Source organism: Trachinotus anak, unplaced genomic scaffold (assembly GCF_046630095.1).
Source record: "Trachinotus anak isolate AG129_WGS33_773 ecotype Australia unplaced genomic scaffold, CSIRO_AGI_Tana_v1 ptg000021l, whole genome shotgun sequence".
NCBI classification, from domain to species: Eukaryota; Metazoa; Chordata; class Actinopteri; order Carangiformes; family Carangidae; genus Trachinotus; species Trachinotus anak.
Window position 1 is genome coordinate 22,705,793 of NW_027273872.1, and position 19,105 is coordinate 22,724,897.

The 19,105-nt window shown below is 38.8% G+C and overlaps 1 protein-coding gene across 2 annotated transcripts in view; it reads right to left on the reverse strand.

Moving 5' to 3' along the window:
• Nucleotides 1–19,105, reverse strand: part of aff2 (AF4/FMR2 family, member 2) — a 152,006-nt gene that overhangs the window by 47,759 nt on the left and 85,142 nt on the right. For both annotated transcript variants that reach the window (XM_071457743.1, XM_071457741.1), the window contains exons 6-9: nt 17,892–17,978; nt 15,063–15,099; nt 13,456–13,516; nt 5,319–5,373 (exon numbers count right to left, since the gene is read on the reverse strand). In XM_071457743.1, the coding sequence (XP_071313844.1) occupies nt 5,319–5,373; nt 13,456–13,516; nt 15,063–15,099; nt 17,892–17,978 (240 nt within the window). The remainder of the gene's footprint in view (nt 1–5,318; nt 5,374–13,455; nt 13,517–15,062; nt 15,100–17,891; nt 17,979–19,105) is intronic.

Genomic DNA, 19,105 nt, shown 5'->3' on the forward strand with positions numbered 1-19,105 from the left:
CTCCTCCATCTCTCCTTCCTCTGCTCCTTCTTTCAATTCCCTCCTCTCCTCCGTCTCTTTGCTCTGTGCCAAAAACATATTCATCATACTCTTCTGCTGCCTCTGCTGCCCTCACAGCACTGTGCCACAGCATACTAATGACAGTGTGAGTCTGTGAGTCTGTGTGTGTGTGTGTGTGTGTGTGTTTGTGTTCCAGAGAAAGAGAGACTGTCAGCATGTGTTTATATTTATGTGTTTGCTGGAGTAAATGCTTGTGAGTGTAAGTCTACATGGCTACGCAGAATATGCTTATATGTGTATATGGGTGCATGCGTGTAATACATACACATCTGTGTATTTGATTGTGAATGTGTGTGTGTGCTGTGTTTTACTTCAGGCTATAAAAGCTAGATAATACACCATGCACTCATTTGCTATAAGCCTGTTAACAGCATGCACAGAAAAATGCCACTGAATTCATCCTGGTCTCTCTCTCTCTCTCTCTCTCTCTCTCTCTCTCTCTTTGTCTCTCGCTCGCTCTTCTTGTTTTCTTTTCATCTTTTCTCATCTGCGTTATCAGTCTGTCTCGTCTGTCTTTGTCTTTCTCTTTCCCTCTTTGTCCCACTTCTTTCTTTTTCTTTCTCACTTTCTCCTCTGTTTATTTTAATCAAGCTTCATCTCCGTCTTGCACAGTCATCCAAAATGAAAGAGATGGATGACATGATAAAAATACAGAGACAGAATGTGTGGTGGAGACTTAGAAGAATGTTTCAACATTTCGGGAAACACACTTCTTCACACACACTTTCCACAGAAGACACAGTGAAATAAAAAATACATTTTCCAAGTTCCACTCTTGTGTGTCTGTGTTCATTGTACGCTATCTCTTGGCAAATGCCAAATATAAGTAAAAAAAAAAAACATTTTTCAGTCTTTCTCTAACAAAATCAGTCAGATCCAACCCCATCACATAAAGCCGCACTTGACTGTGAGCTCATGGTTTGTAGGAGCTCACAGATCAGTGTCACAGTATCTTGGATCTCAGTGGCTTTAAGCCTGGCTCTGATCAAAGATCAAGAGCAAAATTATGCCTATTAACACCTCTGTTACTGATTTTTTTTTTCCATCCGTTTTTTTTTTTTTTTTTTGGCGAACAGCAGCTCAGTGCTCTGAGCTCTGAGTCTCACCATCACTGTGAGGCTGCCAGGTTTGGTAACACTGTGCCTGTACAGAGACCAAAACTGTGCTCACCAAGATGCTGCACACAAGTGTGTAAACATGTTCTTTAAAGGAAAACTATCGTAAATGATAAACATTCTGTTGGTTATGATAACACTGTGCTCACCAAAGTAGCTGCTGACACAGGTTGTAAGTGAGCCGACAAGTTAGCCAAGTTAGCTAACATTTTATTAGAAGGTTAAACCAAAAACAAACACACTTCAATGCTAGAAAGAAACCTTATTTACACAGGAAAAACCAGGAGAGTGCACAAGTGTGGCAAGTACCTCAGGTCAAAGTTGGTCTGTGAACTGTGAGAGATGTTTATAACAGAGTTCGAATTGTTTTCCCTCGTTGTTTTCTGATCATCTGTCTGCTCATGTTCGCTGGACCTGTTTCTACCCATGTCACCATGTTAAACACAGTAAACACACACAGTGACATGGAAGTTAAGATTTGGGTGTAGCTTAGCAGGCATAGTGATACAGAGGTGAAGAGGACAGTTCACCTCCACCCACACCTCCCCCACTCACACTGGTAGATCAGGAGAAACAGAAATGTGGAGACTGACATCTTAACCACGGGTCACGTTATCCAAATACTTTCCGTCATCATCACACTCCCACAGGCAGACGCACAGGCCTTTTCCATTTTGCACAGACTACAGTTATGGCAGTTTCAATTGTGGCAGTGGGTTGAGCCTTCAGAACAGCAGCTCAATTTAATTTCTTGTCAATAGTTTGTCTCTTCTTATTCTGTAAAATTGTTCATATTTGCCTGTTTAGGCTCAATGGCCGTGGTGTTTTAGTGTTCTCCGCTGTCACTGCAGGAAATAAAAACTAATTCACCTGCTTCATGTGGTGTTGACATGAAAAGTCACCACACAATAAGTCTCTGTTCACCTTTTCTCTCCATTCTCTCATAAATGCATAATCTGGGTTGTTTAATTCAACACTATATAATAGGATATGTCTCACTATTATCAAAAATTAACATTAAAATGACAGGTAATACTGGCTTATGACAGAATTTTTACAACCCATTCTGTCAAAATGACAGACATGTGGTCATGACAGTGTAACGCAACCTCAGATCTAAACACAAGTCTCTTACTACATTATGATATTGCTCTGCTAGTAACTATGACCCTGACAACAGTCAGGTCTTATTTTATGTGATTGTGGGGCTAACTAGTTGCCCCAGTCAAATCTGATTGGATACATTTATGTATACCCTTGGAGTTGAAAATATTTGAGTTTTTTTACAGGATAGAAAGTTTGACACAAATGGAAACTTTTTACATATATTTGAGATATATTTGATATATTTAAACAAGAGATAACTGAACCTCTAACACAGTGAAATGAAAACTAGTGTGTCCCTGTGTCTTTAAGGAGAGATAAAAACATTGTGATACAGCAGGAAACAGCAAAAGAAAAAAAAAGATGTGTTTCGGACAGAAAGCGAGACAAAGAGAGACAAACAATGAACTGTATAGCATTTCATCCTGTCTATTCATACTATACTATGAATAATCACATATAAGCACTATGATTAAGGAAGCCACTTGCTACCATTCTGAATGCACACTAAGTATCTGTAATTAACAGATCTACTTTTAGCATAATTATAATAACTAAAACCACCATAAATGACCTGCCATCATTTATAATTATAATATCTGCCATCATGGTAATTATACAATCAGAGGGCCGGTTAAAAGGGAATGAGAGGAATTGCTATCTTTTCATTAACAGAAAATATCTCACAGACTCTTTGATGAGCGCTGATATCAGTCTGCACAGCGGGGGAGGGGGCAGCGGCACGACCCCCACTGACTGCTTTGAACTCATCTCTGGCATCATTAGTGTATGATGGTGATTAGAGGAGAGAGGGCCACCATGCCAATTTTCATACAGAAAAACAAGACAAGAGGAGCAATGCCGCTGCACTGCTCATATGCAAAGTGCCCCTGAGTGACAGCTCCTCCGTCACTGGACACAAACATGAGTGAGCTGATACGCCACCACCTCATCCACTGATTAGGGAAGGGGGCAAAGGTTAAAAGTTTGACCTGTAATTACTTTGACTGGTGTTTCTTAGCCCCATGTTGTGCCACTGAAATAATTATAGATTTTTACCATGTTTAAATATAATCAGTTAATAAGTTCAATCAATTTGATAAAGTAATTATAACTTGATTAGTTGAATTAGGGATTAAATGATAAATTACAAAGCCTTTTTGAAAGAACTGTTAACATTTCTTGTTAGAAAGTCACTCACAACTAGAAAGAGACAGAAATCAACTAGGAAGAGATTCAAAATGCAACAAAAAGAGACACAATGATAGGAAACAGATTGTGAGACGGGATAACAAAAAGTAAAATTTAAAAGCTTTCGTAAGGAAGTAAGTAAGTAAGGAAACAAACAGCAGTTGAGAAAACAGTCTCCCTACAATCCATTCACCAGCTGCTCTGGCAATGCAGCTTTCAAGCAGGTCAAGAAATCCTTGAAATGCTCAAAGAAAATGTAAATTGAAACTTCTCCAGCTCCATGATAACCGGCAGCTCTGATCTGAAAGCTCCAGAACAGTTGCTAAATGGACCTTGTGGTGAGATTCTCAGATGCAGTTTCCAAGGTAAAAATAGACTTGGAGCCTCATCTTGTTCAATTTCTTTTCACTTGGTTTTATAATGCATCAGATTAGTTAGAGTTAAATTTTTGAAGGAGGTAAATGCATTAACGGTGCCATACATAAGGCATCATGCCTCCCTGGTGGAAATCAGACCAGGGGAGCGCATCAGAGAGCAGAGTCATGTCCACTTCCTGCAGGACAAACGTTCATTGATGGGAAAGCATCACTTTAATACAAAGTATACACTTCAGCCTGGTAGTGTAAACTCACAGCCCCACAAGATTGTTCCTGGAACCAGTGGAGAGCTGAGAAGGCACTTGTAAGAAAGAGGAACTTTTCCACAGTGTTTACACAGTGAAATTTGAGCGGTTACACCTGAACCTTTCACAGCTTCAAACATTTAACTGGAATTTTTAATTTCTATGCAGGTTTAAAGTACCTGTGTCTCAGCTGTTTTATGATGCCTGGTCAGCTACTGTAATGATTTGGTATCTTTCTATTTGGTTTGACAACATGTTCACCACTTCCTCAGGTGTGTGTACATCCTTCTACATGACCTGAGACATTGTGTCATCAACAAGACACAGATGTGCAGGTTTCTTCTTCATCGGTGAGATACGACTTCAGAGAAATAAGTGGGGAAAGTGGGATAGAGGAGGAAAAGAAAGAGGAAAGGACGTGATAAAGCTGTTCAGTTGTTAAGATGTGTTGTAATTCTTTCTTTTTATCCTGTGTGTCCCCCATGTGGACCTTTGCCTAAGGAAACTTTGTCTGACTGGACCACTTTGAATTTTAATTGAATACCCCTGTTATAGAGAGTTCACTAAATAATGATCATGTTATTTATTGGTTAAGATGCTTTTGTGTCTTATTCAGATTCCAGATGTTGACTCTTCACCTCCAATGTCAGAAATGTTTTTGATGTTGTTTAACTTGTCACTGATACTGAAACTGCTGCCAGTTTCACCTAAAACCTCACTTAATAAAATACATAATGCATTTTCTTGGCAAATCCTTATTCTGTTGATATGATCCATCATAAATTTTGAATGCAATTCACAAGTATTTCTCACTTTAGCCCTGGGTGTCCTGAAAAAGATAATGTGCTATACATTCATGTTTGACGCTAATAATAGACTCTGGAAACAAATGGAGATAAATGGGATTATGGAAAGACACCTGGGGCTGGAAGGGTTAAGCATCGAACAGAGATGTTACCAATATGGAAACTGACTGAGAGTGATTGGACGCGTGGATCCACTGATGAAATAGTAAATGAGAGGAGGGATGAATGGTAAATGGATGCTTTCAGAAACATGGGCTAAATTGATTTCTGGACATGAATGAATCAGCAAATGTCACAGATGAATGTCATGTAATGTACGTGAATGGATGAATGATTGAGCGACAGATGGAGGGAAAGCAGGAGCGAGAGATGACGTGCATACATAAACGGATGAACGGATGGACTGGAGAGGGAGCTCACCTGTTGTTCGGCCTCTTCCTCGTCACTGCTGATCTTCAGGTCATCCTCTAACATCCTGCACAGAGACAAAGAGACACGTGTTACTGCTGCCGTGACCTCCTGTCTGCTTGCGTTAAGTCGGATACGGCAAGTCGTGATCTGCAATTCCCTTTGAAGGACCTTTCTGGCAAATGGGTTAATTACACAGCAAAAGCAGAGCTGGTGGTTCATGTTGGGGAATGAGGCAGTGGATGGTGGAAGGAGCACTTCGCTGCTCACCAGATGTTCGGCTTTTTAGAGTTTGGAGAGCGAAGCCAGATTGTTTTTTCACCTGGAAATTTTCTGTCTGACAACTGCTGACCTGCAGCCAAGAATTCCTTGGAAACACAGAGGACGTGCTCGGCTGAGATCAGTCTCTCAGTCAGGGCTGTACATGGATATTTTAGGGGCTTCTAACTGGAAAAAAAGGCTCTATTCATACTGTTTGTTTTATTCTCCCGAAGCTGGAGATCAAAATTGAACAATATAGATGTATACAGGCTATGAAGAAGATATACAAGTCACAGCTGATAACATGGCCTCCCTCACAACATCACCTGCTCTTTACCACACAAATTATTCACTATTTATGTGCTGTGCATTGGCAAGTTCTCATGTTTTATTGCTTTATATAAACCTTCCACACAAACTACTGTTATTTTAAGCTGGCACTGCTATTGTTATGACAGGTGAATCCCCTAAAGGGATTTTTACTGCCTTGCGAACCACTCTTGTCAGTGCTTGCACCACTAAAAAACACTCCCCAGTGTTATGGTGTTTTCAGATGGGACCGTATGAGTCGTGAATAACTGAAGCACAATAAGAAAAAGCTTTGCAGATAAGGGGCACAGTGCAGCATGCGGCGATGATAGATATGGTTGAATGAATGAATAATGGATTCATATTTTATTTCATAAGAGGGGGACAGATGGAGAGAGGGAGATAGTGAGGGAGATGGAGATGATAATGATGGGGAAGAGAAGGCAGAAGGGGATAGAGAGAGAGAGAAAGAGAGAGAGAGAGAAAGAGCACGGAGGGGAAAGGAATAAAATGCAACAGAGAGAATAAGCATCTATGAGGACAGATGCAATCAGATGTAAATGAGTTATGGACTAAAGCATCCATAACATGCAGAGCTTAGAAAGCACAGCATCAAATTTCTACAAGGTGTAGATGCTCTTAGCTGCCTTCATAAAATGGAGACTTTATTTCCTACTGGCGGAAGGTTGTCTGAGAGGATGTTAATATTTTCCGAAGCCAAATCAAAGCCACACTCAGCTAATGACAAACTGCTCAACACTATGCTGTAAGAGAATTACAAATGCACATGTGCTCACAGTGCAACACAGAATGCACACATAAATTTTTCTCTGCTGGCTTTCAGGACAAACTCCCAAGCCAAACAGGGCTCCTGCCGATGTCTCTGTATCACTGTCCACAACCAAGACTAAAATATTTAGACCAGCTCACAGCCTTTTCTGCCTCTTGTCTCTTTGTATGGAAAATGAAAATCATGTTCTGCTCTCATTTATCATTTCATCACAGCATTACAGCGATCACTGCTGCACTGCTTCTGCAAGATCACCTAAAGGCAGTGATTCCCAATGAGGGGGTCGGGACCCCAACAAAGGGCCACAAGACAAACTTATGGGTCATAAGATGATGAAAAAGACATTTCTGCTGCAGAAAATTATGTTAATTTTTCAGATGTTTCTCTGATCTTTGCTTTTTCCATGTGAATTTTTCTTCAAAAAAATTACTCGAATGAAAGAAGAGGGGAAAAAATGAGTCTTTGATCGAGCTGGCCTTGGTCAGAAGACATGCATCTGGTGATAAGGGGTTGAAAGTAGACACCGTTCAAGAGGTCACAAGCCAAAAATGTTAGGAACCACTGGTCTAAGGACGCAAGTGCCAGAAACACAAATGCAAAAAACAGGAATTGGATGGAGGCTGAACACCCCTACTGTGCTTCATTATTCTGCAGCCGTCTGTAACAACATAAAGATTTCAACACACAATTTTGAGGTCTTTGTGCACGTCTTTTTACCCATTTCTTACACATTACACATTTGGTCTTAGTGCTCAGTCTTAATCATAACAATTACGTTACGCGCTGTAAGGCCACATAAAAGCATTGGTATGTCTGGAGCTATGTGTCAAGTATTTTTTTTTTATCAGTTTTTTTCAGTGTGAGTGTTTAGCTGAGGCCTTATTGGCTTTTTTTTTTCTTTTTTTAAACACACTGTACCCTGTTACTCAAGGAAAATAGCCTAGACTAGGATTTACACATAAATGGATTAGAAAACGAAGATGCACTTGCCCATCAGATGTTTTTTGTTCATTCATTCCCAATTTGCATTACATTATTACATCACATTCACGTGACAGATAATTTGTCCCGAACAACTTACAATAGGTGCATTCAAACGCAAACCTGTATTATACTATGAACGGTCTCATATTTTATAAAGTGAGATGTCCATGTGTTTTTTTGATTTTAAAGCAGGTCTAGGTTCTATATTAATATTGTGAAAGTATCAAAGCCTCGGTCCACAGAGAAATGCACACAGCCTGTATTCAGAAACTGAGCCTTAAAACGAGCCGTCAGGACTTCTGTAACTTTGTGATGACACAGCTAAGCAGTCACCACTCTCAGCCATGCCATTCAACCTTGCAGGATTTGGTTTCTCTGAGTGTTCACCTGAAATCTGCTATAATTTTATTAGGTCACTCAGAAAACATTCAACTCATTGACCTGTTGTACTTGAGCTGTACTTTTTTGGTCCTCAAATCCACAAATATATTTTCTTATATATATCAAAACTTTTAAACCTTTAAAGTATAATACCCTCAAAATAACACTTTGGCTTCTTATTGTCCTGTTGTCTTCCTCTGATCGCTCACCTGTTGCTTGATGGTGACAAGGCATCAGGGTGAACATGTTTTGAAGTCCACATGGGGAACTGAATCTATGACCCTGGCAGTGTTGGTGCCTTAGGAGTCGACCAAACTTGTGACCTAAGTCCAGCAGCGCTGGAGGAGCGGTCAGTGATAATAAAAGCGAGAAACCAAGGAGTTCTCTTGGTTTCTGGGTTGTTATTCATCAGCAGTCAATCAGTTAGTGACCACACTGCAGACTGAGGAAACTCAAAATCTGGCTTGACAACAGGAGAGTCTTACTGACTCATTCTGCTCTGTTGCATACATGCAGTTGTCTGAACATCCTGTGTTGGATTAGAGCGTAATAAAGCTCCTGCAGCAGGAAGGTAGCCTACGCTCTCTACGCTCCACTCTAATGAAAAAAATACTCTTAGATTCATTCCTAATGTGGCATTAAGGTACCGAGCCTATTTGAGAGGCATTATTGTTGGATGAGTGTTCTGTAATGGTCAGACATGGTAAACACTGAGCAAAAAAAATAGCAATTAGCCTCAACAGGACAATTACTCTTGAATAAGACGAGCTAGGCCTATTCATTATTCTGAACATTTTACGCCGTTGAGCATCACAGTAAAAACAGAGAATAGCCTAATGGCTGCAGTAAACTAGGCATTGTTTGTAGCCAATAACAATTATTTCACCCTAATAAACAAAGCCGCATTTATGCTTGAATACACGATGGGAAAAAAATTACACCTTAGGGTATACAATAGTAATCAGAAGAAATAGGCTTATCGGCTTTGGAAACAAAATAAGAGTAATAAGCCGCAAAAAGCACAACAGCTCCAGCAGACATCATCCTAATGGAGATATAATTAACTATTTAACTACATACACAAAGAGGTGGAAATGAGAGTTTACATGCCGACATGGAGGTTTAATCAAACCATCCAGCTGAATTACTGCTAACTAAAGACTTTTTCTTTACTTGCAGGTTTTTTACATCATCCTTTGGCCATCTTGTCTTTCTTCATTTTCAGAAACATGTATTTGACACGTCTTCCCTCCTTTTTTTAATTAGGTTTCATCAAATGTATAAATAATGCATTGTACTTGGCACTTGCAAAGTCTCATTAGAGGTAGTAATACAGGAGTTATCATGTTGAGCAAATCTTTTTAAGGGGTAATATGACAGTGGATGGAGCAAAAATCCTCTTCCCGAGATAAAAAGAAGAGATTTAACAAGAAGCAACACATTTGGACACTTGTGCAACTGTGTTATCTCTAAAATCCTGTCAATCAAAATGGATAACTGAGTGTTCGCTAAACCCCACCAACCTTAGCTTCTGCTGCTATATTTGTCAATGTTTCCATTCTTGTGTGGTACATATAAAGTATATGTTACAGCGATAAGTTATTGTTATATTTTTCAGTAAGTGGTCCTTTATTTCCAGGGGTGGACTGTTATGGACTTTTACTCAACCACACTTAAAAGACAAATATTGTACTTTTGACTCCACTACATTTCTATGAAGTACGTACTACTCTGAAAAATAAAAAAACCTTTTAGTCAACGGATTGAATTTTCTTTTATTTTGAAAATGTGATATATAATGTGATCAGCTCCTAGACTGTCAGTCATGTTGTGTTGCTCCATGTTTGAACAGCTCAGTTTGAACTTTGCGGTGTCCTAAAGATGGATACATTAGATAAAGATGAGGTGGAAGATTCTTGACAAGAGCACTTCAGCCTTATCTTAAATCCATGTTTCCATCCAATTTTAGAAAAAGACGGTAAAGTCAGTAAAGACAGTTGTAGATATTAAAGAGTAAAAAATTATATATACGTATATAAATTATGCAGGAGAGGAAGGACACCTAAAGGGCTTATACAAAGTCCTCTTCTTCATTTCAACCAGTCATTAAAAACATAGTACATAAAGGAATCAAACATCTAATAGACAAAAAACTACTATACTAAAAATTTGATAGAACATCTTTCACTTGTGTTGGAGAAATACTGGACCACAAGCGTCTGTACTTTGACTGAAGTAACGGACCTGTGTTCTTTGTCCACCTCTGTTTATTTCAGACAGATGTGATAAAAAACAGGCTTTTTATTTGTGTCTTCACTGTCTCTCTGGCTGAAATGAAAACTCTTGTTAGCAGATTTTATCAGCTGTAACTAACTAGCTAATTAAACTAATGTTAGCAGTGTGTCCTGGTTGAAAATGTTGTTTCTGGCTGATTTTTTTAATGTTTCCAGATGACTTCTTTTTTAAAATGAGATTCTTGTAAAATGACTCATAAACATGAACTTGATGGTTACATCAAAGCTTCCAAACTACCTCACATCTCTTCCCTCATTTAAATCTAGTATCCACAGTACATGAACTACTTGACCCTTGATATCCCTCATGTTCACACTAATATCGGCTGAACTGGTTTCAGGTTCATTCAGGTCATTCACCATTTAAGTGGAATGAACTGCAGACTGTCCTCAAACTAGACTCTTCCATTTCACTAGGTGATTTTAAAGCTTTATTATTTAATGTATTTTACGACTATTGTAAATGTTCTTTTTAATTATTTGTTTCCTAGTCTCTTGTATTGTGTAGTTGTATTGTGTAGTTGTGTTGTCTTTGTTGTTTATTGTGTCTTCTGCTTCTTGTTCTCAGGTCTCTCTTGAAAAAGAGATTTTAATCTCAATGACAACCTGAATAAATAAAGATTAAATAAAAAAAATAAAAAAAATCATTCATATAGTGCTATAAGACTGAAGCTAAAGCTACTGTGTATCTCCCATAAAGAAATTAGCATCCTCACCAGTTTACGATGCATGTGATGACATGAAAATAAAAGAGTGGTGTTGTTGTACTGTGTGCGGAGCTAAAAGTATGAAAAGTAATATTATATAAGTTACTTCCAGCCAATTGATTTGATTGGACAAGAGGCATTCAATGAGCGCTGATAAAGACAGTAACATCGCTTGGACTTCTAACTGCATGTATCACTCTGCTTTACAGGTGTTTGAACAGTTAATTACATGAGAGGTGATCAGCCTACATATGTTAGATTGTGAGAAACTTTGCAAAGATGAACATATTTACACAAATAACATTTAAGTTAAATTATGAATTCCGAAGGATATTTCAGTGCAAACCTCGAGGTGTGCTCACATCAGCCAACCTGGACAAATGCAAAGCAAACACTGTGAAGGGAAACAACATGGGCTTTGAGCTGCTTTCGGACATGGCTAATTCTCAAAAATATAAACACTGACTTTCATTCCATTAAGAAGACCGGGGTGAGTACAGTCTTGAGACAGTTTTATGGATGAATCCAAACAACTAAAGGGGAGCTACAGCATCAGCAGCTACATTGGGCTTCATGCCTCTGGTTGGCCATTCATGGAATTTAATGCTGGGCCCTGAATTCATAACAGCTAATAATGTTTTCAAAGATGTTGAGATTAGAGCAGCACGGAAAGACAAAACAGCACACCACACCTGATTTCACCTGAAGTACAATGCATCTTAAAATATTCTGCAACGCTAAGTCCACACAATCTTAGAGGTTTACTGAACAAGGCCTGGTATGATATTCAGTTGCACTTTGGACGCAAAGCAAAAGAGTGGAATTGAGATCTCAAACCTGATTAATTAATCCCAAAATGTGATGAGAATGGAGCAAAAATATTTCACCATGACATTCAAAGAAACAAAAAATTATACATAATAAATATATACATAAAACCAGAGGGGGCACTATGTTTGAGGAGCCAGGAGATCCCTCTGCTCAGCAGAATCTCTAGAAAAATACCTGAGCAAAACTGCACATGATGCAAAGGCCCTCTGTCTGCAGCCCAGGAGAGTAACAGTTGCGACAGGCAGCTTCTGGTATGCCACTGTTCCCCTGGGAGTAAACCAGCTGTCACAGATGTTACCCAGGATGTACAAAGAGGCAGGGACACGTACGTCTTACACCAACCACAGCCTGAGAGCCACTGCCATACAGAAACTGTCTGGTGTAGGACTTGAGGTGAGGGAGATCATGGCAATGAGTGGGCACAGGTGAAATGCTTTATATAACCATACAGAGACTACTACAAAAAAAACTTGTCTTGCAGCTCAGAAAACTTGCTAAGAAGTTTCTGGAGACCATCCATAGACAGGAGGAAACGATGCAGCAACGTACTGTCTGATCGAGCTGCACTCATTTGAATCAATCAAAGCAGCTGTCAACAGACTCTTGTTTCAATGGTTGACAATGGTTGATAAAAAAGTAGCCAGTAACATGTAGACCTGTACAAAGCCACAGCCCTGTCCCAGTCCGGTGTTGGTGGAGCCGGTTAAATGATTAAACACAACACAAAGGGCTTTAAAGATGAGGACTAACCAGTGTGTTTGGCTAATGTAACACTGTCTGAGAACAAGTTTGGGTGAGGGTTAGTGGATTGCAAACTTCCCCTAATACAGTGAAAATGAGGAATCTAATGTTAGCCTCCAGTCTTATATTGTAGCATCCAGGACCACTTTCTCCATGATGGGAAAATACTACAATATGTGTACAGTATAATGCACAGGGCTTTATTTTAGTGTAACCTTTAAACCCACAAAAGGTAGTTAGCAAATAATGCTCTTTTGCCTTGGAAGTAATGACGAGTACTTGTGTAAATAGTAAGCTAGTTAGCTGGACATGCTAACATGTGCAAATTATTTTTAAGCAGATAAACAAAGTTTAATTCAGTCCTTATGCTTTTCTTCTAATGCAATGATTTTGGAAAGGCTAAAGACCTTTGTAATTACAGTTATGCAATGATTTCCAGGGAGGCGTTTAGGGAAGTGTCAGTCTCTAAAACAAAATCATTAAGCTCGTTGTGGTCAAGAAACAAGATAAATCACGGCTGTGAGCTGGATGTACAAGCCAAGATTTCAGTCTTTCCAGTCTCACCCTGCAATGAATCCTGCTGTACAGCCCTGTGAGTGAAGTGGAGTGGGCTGCAGCCAGAGATGTTGCAATGTGCTCCTGGCTCACGTTAAATTAATGTAGCTGCACTTTCCCGCTCTGATCCACACTATCTTTTTTTCCTCCTACCAGCACTGAATTTCATCCAAGAATCAAGCTTAATTTTACCTGGAGGCAAGTGCAGCAGCAGCGGGTCAGAAATTCTCTGTTTGTGTGTGTGTGTGTGTGTGTGTCTGTGTGTGTGCGTGTGTGAAGGAGAAAGAGATACTTACGACTTCTGTGGAGCAGTTGGTGTTTTAGCAGCAGGCTTGTTAGCTGATACACTACATCGCTCTGCAACACAACAGAGGGCATTCAAGTATCAGTGTTATGCATGTGTCTTGGGTGGTGTGTGTGTCTGTGTGTTTGGTTAGTGTTCAACAAGGGGCCAGATTCAAATTACTGTAGATGTGTATTACTGGAAAACATGACACTCAATTCTCCTGCTACTAAAAGTGTTTTTTGGTTTGCTTTGGTAACAGCAGTTTGGGTGAAAACACAATGTAAATGCCCCTTACAGTAAAACTCAACCTGAAATGTGCTGCCTGGAAAAAAACTAGAGGTAATTTTCCAAATGGTAATACAAACATTTATAACTGATATTTGATATTCTAGTCAGCTGCATTTCTTTTTTTCGTACCAGAGAGAAAAACCTGCCAGTGGGGAAATAATTCAGCTTTATATACATCACAAAGATCTCAGAACATTACAAGATGGGCATTAACAAAGGAGCACCAACTTCAGAGGAGCTTTTGATGATCTGCTGCCTGTACTGGGAGTCAGTACTACTACAAAATGCATACATGTGCATTTTGTACATGCAAGTAGTTCTGACTCCCATAAAGATCCTTGACATAGGAAATATAACTTTTCCAAAAAAAAACAAAAAAACAAACCACACTCATGTCAAAACAACTCTGATGACACCAGGGATTTATTTTCTCAAAGGAAAAAAAAAACTGAGAAAATAAGCTAACTTTAAAAAAAGAAAAGAAATAGAAAAATCTTAACTCAATGTGATAATGAATGTGTACGATGATAACGTCTAAGAACTAATATCTGTTTACATCTAAGATTAACATGACATTACATTATATGGATAATAGCATCTGATCTATGAGCCTTTGCATTTACACCTGGTATTAAAAAAGGGTTCTTATTCACTCAGTTCTGTCAGTATTATGATCAGCTGCATTCATTTACACCTTGCATTACTGTAACATGTTTTCCTTATCCTGACAGTATATTCAGATACTGTATATAAATGTGATCTGAACCTCAGGCCAAAAAGACATTCCTATCATATTATTTCTATTTTCAATTGAATTTAAAAAAATAAATAAAAATAAAAATTACAAAATAATGATACACAGCAGTATTGCAGCCCATTTTATCCATATCTCCCACTTATAGTTCAAACACAAGCAGCCAATAAACAGTCTGTGCTCCAACACCACATTAAGTGTGAAATGGTCTAAATGTGTAATTCATGTCCATGAATGGCAGCAAATACATTTTAGCGTATCTGATTATCTGGATGTAAATGATGAGGGACAAAGTCTGTGGTCCTTGAGATCCCTTGTTGCTTTTAAAAACCATGGAGTCCACAATCACACCAACTGAGCTGTGTGTGTAAAATCCTGCTTGTCTGATTACTTGTTGAGATGAACACAGAAAGATAAAAGCAAAGGTTTTCAGACTACCATCCTCCCGGGGCTATGAATTTATTTGAACATCAGCAGCTTCTCTTGCATTTCTTCCAGGTGGTATTGCCTTTATGCTCTCTCCAGTGCTACTTATCACAGAGCTTGTGTGTGAGTGTTGATGTTGGGAAACTTACTCTGGGTGTTATAGCCTGAGGTCACGTGCTGCGACTCCTAGAGAGAGGGAGAGGGGGAGAGAGAAGCCAGAGGGAGATGAATTGAATGAATAAACCAACAGATGTCATTATTGATTTCACAGCGGTAAAACGATGCCATTACAGAGAATTCAGATCTTCTCATCTCCCAGCGTCCACACTCCACCTCATTCTTAAAACTCGCTGGCAGGATTAGTGTGACGCTGGGGGCTAAAGCCTAATTCATTAACTGCTGGGTCAGATTTACTGCCTGTGTGTTTACATTGCTTTTTTTCCTTTTGACATCACCACCAATGAGGTGTTTTGCATAAGAGAGAATCATAAAAACCATACGACAGTGGGAAAAATACCTCCTGCTGTTTTTGTCAGGACATTACTGCCATTACTGAGATAAATGCTGAATATAACATTTATGTTGGTTTTAAAGTGGCACGTGTTTCCACTATTTACATTACAAGGTGTCATAAAGCCTTTTTTGTTGGAGTAGCTGAAACTTTTCCATCATCTATCTTCTGGAGTGGCAGTCTTTTAGCCCCTGCTTGTATTGTGCGTCAATCTTTGTTCATTTGTTGTCATTTCTGCACCGCACTTCTCAAATATCTCCCGTCGGACAAACAGTGTGAGTGGTACTCTAATGTCATTTCCTTGAAATTACAGTAGATGAAGTTCGGCTTTCTGTAAGTGCACGTTCTTTTCAGCTCCTTCCACCCACAGCTGTTACCACTGTTCATATTACTTATTACCAGGATTTTTCTCTGGAAGCAAGAAAACACCAAGGGTTTAAAATAGAAAAGAGAGAAGCTCAATGTAAGTTACGTTTATTAAGTGATGATTGAGAGGAGCCAAACAAACACTGGTACAATTTTCGGAAAGTCTGTTTTATACTGTAGGCCTGGTCATGCCACAATTTACAATGGTGAAATTTCCTGGTGAAAACACTTGATTTTGATGGAATCACTGTGATCAGTGGAGGTTAATCTGCCCAGTGTTTTTCCTTTAACTTTGGTGAACCTTTAGAATTTGTTAAATTGACCAATTGCAGGCCATCTTGACCACTGAGTGCAGAAATTGAGAATCTAAAATAGAGGAAGTTATTGTAGCTTTGTTACACTGTCCACTTCTATTTATACCTCTGTCTCAGTATACACTGCTCCATAAGATTTGATTGTACAAATACTTATGAATACATTCTGTGAATTTTTCACAGTATTAACCAAGCTAACTGACAGTTATCAAATCTTAGCTTGGGTTTTTTTTCCTTCTTTAGTAAAAAATATAAAAATAAAAAATATGATAAGGGACAGTACTCACAACGAAATTCAAGTGGGAAGTAAACAGTACACTCAGTGTTGCCAAATATATAATAATATATACAGAAAGTAGCAAAAGATGCCTGCTCAAAAAGTTGCTAGATGATGTCACACACTAATTGGAATATTAGTGATGTCATAATTATTGTATTTACATGTAAACAAAATTTTAGAAAAAGTTTTAAATGTTAAAAAGTCAGTGCAAGTCTGCACAAAAAGTTGCTACATTTGTTGCTAGTTGCTTTTTTTGGGGGGAAAAAAGTAATCAAAAGGTCTTCAAAGTTGCAGAATCTAGTGAGTAAATTGCAAAGTTGGCAACACTGTTTACAAGAAACAAGAAAGAAACAAGGAAAATTATTTTGACCAGAGCTAGCACAAATCTGACCGTGTTAGCAGTTAGCTTGTTAGCTTCTTCACCAACCAGCCCTACGTCTTATGTATGTGTTTTCCTGTATATTTGTATATGAGCTACTGGAAACTGAACTGATGTTCTTTATGTGTCCAAATATTGAAGTTGTTTCTGATTCTGATAAATTTCACTGTGCCACTTTCTATTAAGACTGAAACCTATCAGGGACTTATGAAGGTTTTGATGTAATTTATAACCATTTATTAATTAGGGCAAATTGCAGATTGCCTGGCTATGGGAAATCCCTCTGGCTGGGAGTCATTAATAATGAGGTCATTAATAAAGCCATTAAAAAGTATATACATTTGTAACAAGCCATCAAATCTGCAGTAATGTAATTTAAATGTAATGTCATATAGTGTTAATAAGTTACCAACAATAACGTGCACAGGTTTCTTTTCCAATAAACCTACAGGAAAAGTCAGTAATCAGTAACTTGTAATAAGTGAATAATAACATATATTTTTAACAACAGTACAATTATAAATGTTAATAAATCATTAATAAATCACCTTCAATTTAAAAGACAAAGCCAGTCCTGTTCAAAGAGGATAAACATCAGTCACCAGCCTTTAATTGGAACTTCTAAATCTTTAAAAAACATTTACTGCAACTTTTGTAGGATGTTACCTTTAAATGCACTCAGCTAGGTGAACATGCACTCCCTAATTAACCTTGTAATTTCACTGGCTGTCACTAACGCCACAGTGCCGAATGAGGCAACAGTAATCGGATTCTATGACAGCAATCACTGCTGCTGTGAATTTATGGATCAGATCTCATTAGCAGACTGAAGATCTTCAGTGACAGACTGCAGTTAGTTTTATAATGAGCCACTATTACATGTAGGAGTTTAAGTGAAGTGGTGGAAGAAGATGTGAAACATCTTTTTCCACCACTGACTCATGCACAAATAAAGATGTAGTCAGAGCCATAGAGAAGATTATAACAACACTGAAGAAAGCAAACGTTTCCAGGCTTGTAATCCCAAATGAATTTGCACTATTAAGACTTATTGTGTGAGAGGACAGTAAGTTTTAACTTTGCTAAATTAAAGGTGTTTACAATGGGACAGAGAAAATGTGTACTAACCTTGTTTGGGATGGGGAACTTGGTCTGATCAGCCTTCCCAGGAGTGTGTATGGCTGTAAGAGGAGGAGGCCAGGAGTGGGTCATCTCCTACACACACACACACACACACACACACACACACACACACACACACAAATCAAAGCACACACACATTTTATTACATTAATACAAATTATTAATGACATTTTTCTGGTGCTGTAGCCCAAACTAATTAAAGCACATAATTCACAGTAAATGTAAGTTTGCCCTCATGTGGAACGCACCCAGTGAATAACAATGATGACTAAAGTGGAGCAAATTTGAGCAAAGGGACTGCTTATGCAACATCTTTGATGCAGAGTAGTGGAGTCAGCATTCAATCAAGGTTCTGCTGAACCGTCCCCATCAGAGTGGACTTTAATATAACTTATAGTATAAATTGAGAGGTGCATGGGGAGTTGGTGGCACACCAGGGATCAGCGCACTGAGAGTGAACTAAGTGCAGAGTTGTTGAATTACCAAAATAAAAGCTGACTCCAGTCGGCTGCATTACATTTAAGCAGCAGCAGCAGCAGCAGCAGCAGGAGGGGCACGAGCAGCATCTTCTTTCAGTTATTCTAATCACACAGTCTTCTCAGTTATATTCCAGTCTGAATATGTAGAAGATTCAATTAGTTAACAAGATAAGTTTTTGTGTGTGTGTCAGCCATACAACCTCTCACAGTGGAAAGGTACTGCATATATTGGGAAATATGCTCACAAAGCAAAGTGCTTGTATGAAGAATTACCAGGCAGTTATTCATGTTAGTACTTTATCACTTTCTCTCTTTCATACCCTCTCTGTCTTATTATAACATCTTTACCCACAACATAATTATAAAAAACATTATTATGAGTAATTATAGTCTATCATTTAATAACTGCTACATTTTATTCTGCTTCACACACATACAGCTGCCATTCTGCAGGTCACTGGGTCAAAGGCCTTGAAAAGTCACTCACGCCACAGTGTCCCATCATGCATCTCTTTACCCCCTCTGGAGTGGATGACTCATAGTCATCAGATGACTCATGTTTTTGTGCTTTTGCCTGTGTGTGAGGGAGTGTGTGTGTGTGTGTGTGTGTGTGTATGTGTGTGTGTGTGTGTGTGTGTGTGTGTGTGTGTGTGTGTGTGTGTGTGTGTATGTGTGTGTGAGTAAAGGAGTGTGTATCAGTGAGCTGCATAGCTCAACATT